Genomic DNA, 12378 nt, shown 5'->3' with positions numbered 1-12378 from the left:
AAATTCAAAAAATAAAAATAAAGGAATTAAGAAATATCAGAAAGAGCAATGTCAGAGTTCGGAATATAAATATATAACAGGAGGCTGCTGATAGGAGGACGGCTCATAATATTGTCTGGAACTGAGCGAATGGAATGGCATTAAACATATGGAAACCACGTGTTTGATATATTTGATACCATTCCTCTAATTATGATACTGCCATTACCACGAGCATGTCCTCCCCAATTAAGGTGTCACCAACCTCCTTTGACATATATAACTATATGTATATGATGGTGTGTATGGACAGTATATGAATAGAAAAGTTGTGTACAGCAGTAGCTATATATATATATATATATATATATGAGCCTTGACTAGAATATGAAGTGGGTAAAACAGTATTTACACTTTATTAAAATGACCCGTGTTCAATGACCATGTACATAGGGTAGCAGTCTCTAAGGTGCAGGGTAGAGTACCGGGTGGTAGCAGGCTAGTAACAGTGACAAAGTTCAAGGCAGGGTACTGAGCGGAGGCTGGCTAGTGGTGGTGACTATTTAACAGTTTGATGGCCTGGAGATATAAGTTGTTTTTCACTCTCTATGTCCCAGCTTTGATGCACCTGTACTGTCTCCGCCTTCTGGTAGCAGGATGAACAGGCCATGGCTCAGATGGAGGCTTAAGAAATTTGTCTTGGCCTCTGAGGTTGAAGAAGACTGTTGCGCCTTCTTCACCACAGTGTTGGTATGGTGAGACTATTTCAGGTCCTCAGTGATGTCAGTCTTCGTGAATCATGAAATGTTAATTACAAATTAATCAGTTCCTTCAACCTAGGCTGAAGGTGTATTCATTACGCTGAATCTGTTGATAAACGTTTTGTCTGTTGCAAAATCTGCTGCTTAAACGTTTTGCAACAGAAACCGTTTATTCCAAACAGAAATCTTTACTGTTTTTAAACAAGTAATAACTTGATCTCTTTTGTCACTTTTTACATTTACAAGTTTTACAATTAGTCACCATGAGCCACTGTTTCAGAAGACATCATGGGCTACCTTCTATAAAACTATAGCTAGCCATAACTCAATCCATCTCTTTATCCAAAGAACAGCCTTCCAACTTGTAAGTCGCTCTGGATAAGAGCGTCTGCTAAATGACTTAAATGTAAATGTAACAGCAAGGATTTCCGTTTGAAGTAAACTGTTTCTTTTGCAAAACGTTTTTCAACAGACGAAACGTTTTGCAACAGAATCGGCGTAATGAATAAACGCCATGCCTAGGTTGAAAGCGCGGATGAATATGTAATTCAGAGTTTCCTACTGTACTGTCTTTGGTTTAATGATTAGCGAAGACTGATATCCCGGAAAACCAATCAGTGCACAGGCTGAAACTTTATTTTGGACCAATAGAAGTATTTTGCTTATCCACGCTGCCACGCAGGCACAGAAGACGACCATTAATAGCTAAGGTAAAGTAAAAGAGGCGGGTTCTAGGAAGCACCATAGGACACGTAGGTAGATGTAATGTTTGGCTTTTTAAATAGTGAATATTGTATTCCATGAGTAGGTCATAGAGTTATTGATATGTTTTTTTTATAAACACTCTTGTACATTTAAATATGTTATTCTGTTTTGATTAACTGTCAATTGTGTTCACACAAATGGTGGCAAAACCTAACCAGCTTTTCAGTTAGCATTCGGTAGCTAGCCCCAGACTAGCAGCCAAGAGTAACGTTAACGACGAAAAAACTGCTAATTAACGTTAGCAACATTGAAACATAACTAGCTAACTAACTTCTGGATGCGATGATCCAGCAGCGTATAAAATTGCGTTGCAGAACGTTATCAAACCCAAACATTGTGTTTCTATTTTTAAACAGGTGTTTACAATGGACCTTCCACATCATGGCTACCGAGCAAGTGGTAAGTAGCTAGCTACATGTTATCTATCTGCTACAGCTAACTAATAATGTAGCTTGCTAGAGTTAGGTAACGCTTCGAACACACCGACTGTTTTGGTACACCAGAAGTACATTAATTTCCAATGGAACGCTGCGTTTGCTTTGTTTTACGTTCTGTGTGGTGCATACGTTAGATTTATCGAACGTATGCGTCAAACTATATGCGTAGACTGCTTGACAGAAATGGTAGTAGAAGGTGAATGTTGAACTTTTTGTTGCATACATATCCAGATGATGCTGCATACTATTTTGTGCAATAACTCTTCGAACACACCAAAAGAGTAATCGAAAGTATGCGTCAAGCTTTATACTTTGACTGCTTGACATAAATTGAAGCAGAAAGGGAATGTTGAACTTTTGTTGCGCACAACCAGATGTTGTTTAGTATTTTGTACAACTACACTATTGGTGTGATCAAGGCATTGAGCTTTTGTTGGACACATATCCAGATTAGGGCTCCCGAGTGGTGCAGTGGTCTAAGACACTGCATCTCATTGCTAGAGGCGTCACTACAGACCCAGGTTCGATCCGGGGCTGTATCACAACCAGCCGTAATCTGGAGTCCCATAGGGCAGCGCGCAATTGACCCAGAGTCGTCCGGGTGAGGGGAGGGTTTGGCCGGTGTAGGACATCATTGTAAAATAAAAATGTGTTCTTAACTGACTAAATTAAGGTTAAATAAATATTATGCTGCATACTATTTTGCTCAATGAAGCTATCGATGTGATCAAAGCCTGAGTCTATCATTGCATCCCGCATGACTATTGTTTGTAGTTGCAGGTTTGATACTCATATTGTCACTCATAATTGCCTTAACTGTTATGTAATTGTCATACTTCACCCTAGCCCATTCATAGACTAACTGAACCAGAATCTGTGCATTACATGCTGACTAGACTGGGCATGCGCATGTTGATTTTTGTCAAACCACAACAGATGTGATCAGGACACACAGGTTGAAATATCAAAAAGAACTCTGAACCAACTATATTAATTTGGGGACAGGTTGAAATGCATGAAACATTCATGGCAATTTAGCTAGCTAGCTTGTTGTTGCTAGCTAATTTGTCTTTGGATATAAATATTGGGTTGTTATTTTACCTGAAATACACAAGGTCCTCTACTCTGACAATTAGTCCACAGATTAAAAGGTAAATCTAGTTAGTTTCTAGTAATCTCTCCTCCTTCAGTCTTCTTCTTTGGACTTTATATGGCAAACAACTTTAAGATGCATTACCACCACCGACTGGAGTGTGGACCTCAGTTCATCTTTCAATCACCCATGTTGGTATATGATCCTAAAAACGACTGAGGAGATGGAGGTGGGACTTGCAACGCCTGGCTATGCAGACGCTCGCGAGCAGTTTGGATGAAATGATTGAATAACATGTATGTGCACATTTATTTTGCAATGCTCGCGTACGTAATGCAAGCGGTGTGGTCAGCATGTTAGACCTCTAACGCACAGAAAGCTCAGACTCAAACTCCCTTTCACCAATTCTGCAAGCATTGTAATGTCAAAATACTTGATAACCAAATGTGGAGTTTTGCTAAGTAACTATCTTCATTTACTTCTGCTACGGTTGGTATGTATTTCCAAAAAAGTTCTAAATTATAATGTACATTATAACGCTTGCAGAGCTGGTGAATGGGAGTTTGAATCTGAACTTTCTCGTTGTTCGAGAGGTCTCTGATGCACAAATAATGTTTTTTGTTAAGAGCCCCGATGCTTGCTCCAAACACTTAAGCACATTGCTTGTGTTACGTTTTTGGAAACATTAGGAACATATCTTTCATGTCAGCGCGAAATAAAAAAGGTTAAATTACTACATACCTTTTTAATTGGGTTAGGGGTTCCCACATGGCCATATTTCCATACAGCGCTAGTTTACAGAAAACACAGGAGACCGTTAACTTTTTGTGCTAAATAGTTAACTGCGTCTCCGAACACTTTTGTGAAGACGGATGCCACAGTGTTGTCCCTGAAATTATGTAGGCTGCAACTGTGTTAAGTGTACAGTAAGTGTATAATTTGTGAAATTATTTTGATGTTTTATGTTTCTAGAACCGTACCTCAATTGAGAATCGATTCATGTTTAGATGGAGTATTTGGCTGTTTTGGCCAAATCTTACACACTACCCTACTCTCCCCCACTTCCGTATCTTACACACTACCCTATGCTCATTCCCATTTGTCCCTCTGTAGCAAAGCCAAGAGCCCGTGCAGCTCCCCCCGCCGGGGACCCTCTCCTCTTTGACGATACCAGTTCGGCAGCGCCACCAATGAACAGTCAGGGTTTCTACACCCCTGGGTACAACATGGGAGGGGCTCCAGCTGGAGGGCCAGGGGGTGCTGGGGTCAACAACCTGTTTGCTGACCCAATGGCCAGTGCAGCCATGATATATGGCTCTTCCCTGGCCAACCAGGGAAAGGATATTGTCAACAAGGAGGTGAGAGAATCACACTACAGACTGGTCTCATTTTCATTAGGGTGATGGCCACGTTCCAGCAACTGAACAGTTAAATAGACTAGAGTTGCTGCTGGTGTGTTGCATTTACCTGTGGGTCCTTTCCGATCCACAGGTGAGGTTTTATTAATGGACTTCAGCCAGATAGGATGGTTAGGGTAAAGCTGTGCATGAGGTAGCCACATGAGCTATAGAGCTGGTCTGCGTCTATTACTTGACTCAGTTTGTGCCTGAGGGAGCCTACTGTTCACCTCTTCCATAGTTACTTCCTTAGAAGCCTGGATGAGGCTGTATGAGACTTAGCCCATTTCCTAGACTACAGTCCGAACCCTTGTCTAGCTTGGCTCCCGAGTGGCGCAGCGGTCAAAGGCACTACATCTGTGCTAGAGGCGTCACTACAGACCCTGGTTCGATTCCAGGCTGTATCACAACCGGCCGTGATTGGGAGTCCCATAGGGCGGCACACAATTGGCCCAACGTCACCTGGGTTAGGGTTTGGCCGGGGTAGTTCCGTCATTGTAAATAAGAATGTGTTCTTAACTGACTTGCCTAGTTAAATAGTAAATAAATAGCTGTATAACATTTACCCACTTAACGAGTTATTTGCTGACCCGTGCTTGTTTGGTGGCGCTTTTCCAATATCTGAGCCTTTATCCGTAATTGGTAGATGATTCTGAGTAGGAAATCGTTGTTTGCATCTTTGAGCAGTGCCCAATAAATAATTAAATCCAATTGTTGGATGCTACCACCCCCTCCAAATCGCTTTGCGCGGACAACTGTCTGTTTCACACCTGTCTAGCTAATCAGCCTCGCAGGCAAGAAACAGACAAATTAGAATGGCGCATGTATGGGCAAACATTGACATCCATGTTTTGATTTGGAAGTAGCTGGTGCATCTACCAATTGGATTTAAATCTTTCGACGCAAACAACGATTTCCCAATCAGAACCGACTGCTGATTTAAGGCTCCGATGTCGGATAAGTATAGCCTCAAACAAGCATAGGCACTGGTCGGCAAATAATGAGACTGTGCTAACCATCTTTGATTCCACTTATCATGACAGTTAGAGAAATGACCCTGTGCAATCTCTCTTTAGATCAGCAGGTACGTGTCTGTGAACAAGCTGAAGTATTTCTTTGCCGTCGACAGCAAATATGTAATGAAGAAACTTCTGCTCCTCATGTTCCCATACACACACCAGGTAATCAAGTCATTTTATTACACCAAACGCACCATGTCACGTTCTTGCACACGATGTTCTACACAGTATGATCCTCAACAGCACTGTAGCACACACTGGTGTGTCAAGGTCATGGTGACAGTCTTGGCATTCCTCCTTCATCTCATGTTCTTGTACATATCAGATAGTCGGGCCTCCAAACAAGATAATCACTCTTTAATCACCCTGCTAGCACTGTGTGTTGATGTGTGTGTGTGTGTGTGTTGTGGTCACACAGAAGATGAGAATTTTCTCTAATGTTGCAGGCGTAAAAAGGACCGATGCATTTGTGCTTCATCAATCTTTATATTAACAAGCATGATACGTTTGCACAAATTACCCTACTCAGATTAGGAAAAATTGTTAGACATTCTGTGCCCTGCTAAATGTTAGATCCAGTAAGAACTATATGTCTGTGCTTCTCTATGATGTTGTGTAAATACATTTCACATTTTGTCGTAATGTCAATAGGACTGGGAAGTTCGTTACCACAGAGACACTCCTCTCACACCCAGGCATGACGTGAATGCACCCGACCTTTACATACCTTGTAAGTACGTTTTATTGATAGGGTATATCAGTGAGATGTTTAATATGGAAGTGACAGACTATAAATTGATTTATTACTGTATTATTTTTCAGCAATGGCTTTCATCACCTACATTTTGCTTGCTGGGATGGCCCTTGGCATTCAGAACAGGTTACATCAACTACTATTTCTTTACAACTGTACGAACATAGCCAAGCAAATATATGATTTCTGGAGTTAGATACAATGTATTCATTTAAGTGACACTATTTGTCTCGTTTTGTTTATGAATCAACCAACTAATGTTCTCCCCCCTCATCACTATTTTCTCTTCAATGGCAGGTTCAGTCCAGAGGTCCTTGGTCTGTGTGCCAGCACTGCTTTGGTGTGGGTCGTTATAGAGGTCTTGGTCATGTTGTTGAGTCTCTACCTTCTCACTGTTCACTCTGACCTATCCACGTTTGACCTCATTGCCTACAGTGGATACAAATATGTGGGGTAAGGGCTCCATTAGATTTATAGCTAGGTTTCCATCCAATTGGTGATGGATTTTCATGTGAATATTCCAAAATCTGCATGAAGAAAATATGTGAATTTTCCCACCAGTGGTGTGTTTACACCAAACGAACTTGTTGCGGATTAAAATCAGTGCGCGATGACGTAGTGTGCACACAATGTACTTTTTCACTCAAGTTTTCATGTACCGAATAAAAATGTAAAGTTCAATGTGTTTCCATCACATTTTCAACTCTACTGATGGTTTTGTCACACACATGGTTCCGTTAAATAGCGAACGTTGCCTACTCTGGTCTTACGTGCTCTCTAGCCAACAGCTGGCAGATACAGCGCGGGTAGGTTAGTCTATATTATGAGATTATTATGCATAAGAGCAAGATATTTTTTATGGGTGGGGGGGTCAAACCGTAGCAAGCATTGATCATCATGTCAACAGAATAAGACCCTCAATATTTTATTGGAAATGAGCATCAAGCTCACTGTACACTTTCACCACCCTGTGAAGTTCATCATAAGTGGTTTCATCTGTAGCCTAAGACTGCATGGTTTCCCGAGTCATAGTGGGAGGACCACCCACCATATCATCGTATGAATCCAAGTTTATGTGACGGTTATATCAATATTTGCGCATCAAGGTGTTTCCACCGCCGTTTCTCACATAATTAATTTTACAGATGCAAAAAGATACCACCATGTCGAATGAACATTCTCTGCATTTATAAAATTCTACCGAAACTTCCTGTTTCTATCACAGCTGTCATGATTTTTATTTTTTTTATATATACGGTATGACTTCACTCAGATTGAAACGTGGTTTATGTTATTTACACTCTATAAGAGATACTTTTCTTCTTCTTTTTTACCTCAAGTTGTTACATTTTGCAGACATTACTGTGATACCCCTGAGTGATACCGTACTGTGATACCTCTTTGTTTTAGGATGATTTTCACAGTGCTGGGTGGTCTGCTGTTTGGCAGTGATGGTTACTTCGTGGCTCTCGCCTGGTCATCGTGTGCTCTTATGTTTTTCATTGTAAGTACTTTAGAACTCTGGAAATGTGTTAAGAATTATTCTGAATTTTTCGTACCTAGTTATGCATTATAGTAGGCAAGTTGACATGGTTTAAGTTTTTGTGTCTTTAAACTTCATGTCCAAGAGTAAGCAGCATTTTGATCATACCACCAGGTCCGTTCTCTCAAAATGAAGATTCTGTCGTCTCTCTCCCATGACTCCATGGGGGCCGGGGCGAGTGCCAAACCAAGACTCCGCCTGTACATCACCGTGGCCACCGCCGCCTTTCAGCCAATCATTATCTACTGGCTCACCTCACATCTGGTCAGGTGACCTGGTATGGGGTCTGATGCGGAGGTCCTTTGGTATCGAACTTAAGAAGAAAAAAAACTGATACTTTCTACAAATTTGGTTCTTCTGAGTGTCACTGTTACCTGCCTTTCAGCTCATCTGCCAGAGAAAAGGGGATAATAGATATCGAGCTGTATCTTGTGTTCAGCTTGTGGGTTAGTTTTAAATGAACATTTATTTTTGACTTCTCTACAGTGTGAGACTTTTGTATGCAAGACGCATCGCTTGTCAAAATGGAAGGCTTTTATGTTTTCTCACCATGAGTGTTTTACTAACTGAGTCCTTTTTGGCCCTCTTATTTATAGAGAAAGAAGGGTTTTGTATTCATGAAATTGGAATATAAATATGAGAAACATTTCACACCACACTCCTGTTTTCCTCTAAAGTTTCCTGTGTATGTTGTCCATTTGGGCTTACCAGAAATGTTGCAGTATGGCTAAATGTAAAATGATGGAGCTACTCTGAGGATGTGCTACCAGTGCACTCTTCCCCATTTATCCTTCCCTGTTAAACCCTCCTTTATTATGTATCTAAACTTTATAGAGCATGAACAACAATCAGTGTTATGTTTTTTGTAGAAAAATAAACATATTTAGCTTTGAATTTTAACCATGCCTCTGTCTTTTTAACGAATGTAAAGTTTCAATGGAAAAATGTCTTGCTCAGTTCATCTTTGACCTTGAATTTGGGAATGCTGTGACAATCATATCTGGAAAGTGGTTTGTCCTCTCCTTGTGTTGGGAAAATAAATACTGAACTGTATCTTTAATGCGGGAACGCGCAGGTGACGCGCAACCTGCAAAGCGTCCTTTTGGTTTCCAAGGGAACACTGAAACGGATAGAAGGCAGACGGGCAGGAATTCGACTTCGATTCTTCGTATGGATATCAGACAATATTTTTTACTTTTGAATAATATATTTTGCAAAACTCGAGACTTACCGATATACCCTGAACTAATACTTTGCTTTATTGGTAAGCAATGCATTGTTTTCTTTTACGGTGTTTTAAGTATTTATGTCAGCACCTGAGGGGGAGTTTAACAAAAGACTGCTTGACTGATTGTGCTAAATGTAACTTTATATTCTACCGCCATTTTCCGAAGTATGAGCACATTGAGCAGCATTGTTGAGCACCATGTGGCTTCATGAGCAGTCTGCTTTATTTACCCTTTAGAAATAAAAGTAGTTTTCTATTGAGGAAGATTTTATGTATCCACCTGTGCAATGCCTTTTTGCTGCTGTGGCTGTTTGAATCTCCTAGTATAGCTAGCGAAATCATTAATACAAAACCAGAAGAAAAAGGGGGAGGAGGACTTTGTTCAGACATTTCTTAATCTTTAACTTGATGTATGTTTTTATATTCTTACCAACTGAATGATCCTGGTGCAGGGCAGAGAGTAGACTGGCTCACAACATTTAGCCACTAATTAATTCAGTAAGACCACCTGATCTGGTCTACCAACGCTGTTATAAATTGGGTTTACTTACGTTTTTCAAATTGTGGAAATACATTGCTGTTAACTTTAGCAAAATTTTTCGCTATGCCTTTGAAATGTTTGACTGCTCTGCTTTGCCCAACAGATCATCTATTGAATGAGTGTATAAGAAGTCTTCTGCTGGGAGAGAGATGGAGAGTGACACTCACACACTGCCACCCCTTCCTACATCTCTTCTTTATCCCACCACTCTCTACCAGTCCCCACCTTTCTCCTCTCTTCTGCAGACGTCTTCCACTGTCCATGTTTCACTCCCTCTGTCTCCTCTCTCGATCTCACCATGCCCTACTTGGCTTTCCCCCACAGCCCCAGTTTCCATTCACCTCAAGACTGAATCTCTCTCCCCTCTTTTAGACTCCCTGTCCCCCCCTCAGTTCCTTGACGGACAAAACTTACACTGCCTCAACTCTCCAACCACATCTGACCAAGATGACTTGACCTGCCTCAACTGGTTACATCAAAGAGGCAATTTGCTTCCCCTGCAGCCCTTGCCCAAAACAACACCACTGCCCCAGCTGGAGCCCCAGGATCCCATACCTACCCAACACCACCTTTCCTCCCCATTCAAGCCCCCTTACTCCTTCAGCAGTCTAATCTTCATGGCGATAGAATACTCGCCAGACAAGAGGCTCCCAGTGAAGGGTATCTATGAATGGATATTGAACAGCTTCCCCTACTACAGAGCAGCACCTGGGGGGTGGAGAAACTCTGTTCGACACAACCTGTCTCTGAGTAAGAGCTTCCGTCGGATTCACAGGGACAAGAACCAGGTGAGATGTGTTCACTCGTCTTCAATGTGCCAATTGCATTAAGTCTTACGTTTTGTTTGAAATAATGGTGTTTTGTGATATTGAAGATTGCGTATGATGTGTTTTTTCAGTCGGTGGGGAAGGGCTCACTGTGGTGCGTGTGTCCAGAATATCGATCCGCTCTTCTCGAGGTGCTTAGGAAGACCCAGTATTACCACAGCACTAACAGCAACTTACTAAACAACCCTGCATTGTGAGTATGAACAAAAAGTTTACTGCAGTTTAGTTCACAGTGCCAAATCTCACATCCTTCTGTGACTACCACCATATTTTTTGCCTAAATTCTTGTTGTTTAACGCATGTGGGTTAATGATTTCTCTTACAATAGCAGGCTTATCACAGCCCAGCCCTTACCAGTCGTCCGACTAACTGTATTTGTCTTCCCTCTCTGTCCTGTGCAGGTTGGAGGGAGCTGATTATGGAGTATCTATGGTGTGCGACACTGTGGCGATCTCAGGTTAGCCCTCTATCACTAAGCATGTCAGCCTCCTAGATCTTGATACCCACACTAAAGTTTGTGGGCAAACTATAAAGCCTCACAGTATTGTAGTACCTCTCACAAATGTATTTTTGAAGATGTCGGTTCCCTCGTAATGTTTAGTCATAGTTTAATTGAGGAACAACTGATCTATCTTTTACACCTTAATTCTCCTGCTGAATTTTTTGCTACCTCTTTACTCCGCATGTTGCATGGTTGGTGGGTTTGTGTGCTGTTGTCTTGGCAACAACCTTCTATTACCTTGGCAACCTATAGCCACAGCAACACGATGGCTCCGCCATTTGTCACTCTCTCTTTTAGTGCAGTAACTCCCTACATTCCACTCAGAGAGGGATCGTTTACATGGTATGCACTGTAATGCATGGCTTTTCTATCTCTTTTAAAGCTTTTACATCAATTTCTCTACTCTACTGTATAGGACACTATTATAAAACGATTGCACATCAACAATGTATGCTGATACCTATAATGGATGTTGACATGCCACATTTTTCAATGTACAGTACAAAAACGAATTTTGGTCTCTTGTCACACAGATTCCCTTTCTCAAACCCTTCTCCTCTCCTCCCCCTCAGCCTTGACCTCAGACAACACACCTCTCTCCTCAAATCCACCTTGCCCTCTGACCCCTGACCATGAGGAGCTTGTCAATATGGAGGCAGTGGAATATGAGGAAGAGGTTGGTGAGGAGATGGAGAAAGACCCCCTGTCAGACAGTGGCTACATAGAGTTCCATTACTACCAGTATCATCAGTACCAGTATCTGGTCCTGCCCGGGGACACTGAACTGGATCTGGAGACTGTAGAGATCCTGCAGCTGGATGCTGAGGCCCAAGAGGCTGCTGGGTCACTTCTGGACCTGGCAGGGGGTGGACATTAGACTGATCTACAGATAATGACATGCAGTGGGGTCTAAACAAATTGACCAATAGACTGGCCTACACTGTGATGCAAGGAGATTATGTGCAACCTGAGTGATAGAAATTGACAATTCGCTGCTGTGTGTTGACACTGCCTGAGATTTGATTTGCTGTCATGAAGTGATATAGCTATGATTGCAAATCCAAGCCACCCTACCTGATGCACTGAAACACATTAAGCCACTCACCACATTAATTTACATAAACCAAACCTTGGCATATGCTTTTGGTACAAATGAGGGAGGAAAAAGATTGATGCTGTACCGATATGATGATACGAAGAATCAAGACCTCTGTATTTTGATGGAATACTTCCGATGAATGATTACATGAGAAATCTACTGCCAGTTAATCCACTCTCAGATTCAGGGGACAAAGAAAGTTATGTTTAATCCTCCTGAATCTTTGTCTGTTAATGATTAACATATTTTTTTAATGTTTTAGATTTTATAATCTCTTTACCAGGGGCAGCATTTATTAAACACGTGTTCTTGCGGAGAATATATTTTATAGGCTGTCTGATTTGTTTGTTTAGAAAGAAACCTTAGACTTCTCATTCCATCTATTTTTCACTTCTCAACTTAACAATAAAGCACAAAACTCTTTTAAAATATA

The 12378-nt window shown here is 41.3% G+C and overlaps 2 protein-coding genes across 7 annotated transcripts; both read left to right on the top strand.

Moving 5' to 3' along the window:
• The first annotated feature begins 1285 nt into the window (after window positions 1-1285).
• LOC139581267 (protein YIF1A-like) lies at window positions 1286-8648 on the top strand. 4 transcript variants are annotated; one of them, XM_071410839.1, is made up of 9 exons: window positions 1286-1450; window positions 1862-1904; window positions 4149-4393; window positions 5509-5613; window positions 6103-6181; window positions 6274-6331; window positions 6503-6658; window positions 7616-7709; window positions 7863-8648. In XM_071410839.1, exons 2-9 carry the CDS (start codon window positions 1871-1873, stop codon window positions 8019-8021), a joined length of 930 nt encoding a protein of 309 aa, XP_071266940.1. In that variant the 5' UTR covers window positions 1286-1450; window positions 1862-1870; the 3' UTR covers window positions 8022-8648. The 4 variants fall into 4 exon arrangements, with proteins under 4 accessions (XP_071266940.1, XP_071266939.1, XP_071266937.1 ...); XM_071410838.1 differs by having other exon boundaries at window positions 1438-1492; XM_071410836.1 differs by having other exon boundaries at window positions 1444-1496.
• A 165-nt stretch (window positions 8649-8813) lies between these two features.
• LOC139581266 (forkhead box protein N2-like) lies at window positions 8814-12378 on the top strand. Of its 3 annotated transcripts, none has more exons than XM_071410835.1 (5): window positions 8814-9012; window positions 9621-10305; window positions 10416-10537; window positions 10746-10801; window positions 11419-12378. In XM_071410835.1, exons 2-5 carry the CDS (start codon window positions 9667-9669, stop codon window positions 11721-11723), a joined length of 1122 nt encoding a protein of 373 aa, XP_071266936.1. In that variant the 5' UTR covers window positions 8814-9012; window positions 9621-9666; the 3' UTR covers window positions 11724-12378. The 3 variants fall into 3 exon arrangements, with proteins under 3 accessions (XP_071266936.1, XP_071266935.1, XP_071266934.1); XM_071410834.1 differs by having other exon boundaries at window positions 8844-9012; window positions 9890-10305; window positions 11380-11858; XM_071410833.1 differs by having other exon boundaries at window positions 8894-9012; window positions 11380-11858.

This window comes from Salvelinus alpinus, chromosome 7, assembly GCF_045679555.1.
Source record: "Salvelinus alpinus chromosome 7, SLU_Salpinus.1, whole genome shotgun sequence".
In the NCBI taxonomy this organism is placed as follows: Eukaryota; Metazoa; Chordata; class Actinopteri; order Salmoniformes; family Salmonidae; genus Salvelinus; species Salvelinus alpinus.
The sequence above is the reverse complement of the archived record's forward strand: the minus strand, read 5'-3'. Positions and strand labels throughout refer to the sequence as shown.

Coding starts and splice junctions, on each gene's coding strand:
- LOC139581266 (XM_071410833.1), top strand. CDS start 9,667: ATGGAGAGTGACACTCACACACTGCCACCCCTTCCTACATCTCTTCTT. Junction 10,306..10,415: donor TTCACAGGGACAAGAACCAG/GTGAGATGTGTT, acceptor GTGTTTTTTCAG/TCGGTGGGGAAGGGCTCACT. Junction 10,538..10,745: donor TTACTAAACAACCCTGCATT/GTGAGTATGAAC, acceptor TGTCCTGTGCAG/GTTGGAGGGAGCTGATTATG.
- LOC139581267 (XM_071410839.1), top strand. CDS start 1,871: ATGGACCTTCCACATCATGGCTACCGAGCAAGTG. Junction 4,394..5,508: donor AGGATATTGTCAACAAGGAG/GTGAGAGAATCA, acceptor ATCTCTCTTTAG/ATCAGCAGGTACGTGTCTGT. Junction 6,182..6,273: donor ACCCGACCTTTACATACCTT/GTAAGTACGTTT, acceptor ATTATTTTTCAG/CAATGGCTTTCATCACCTAC.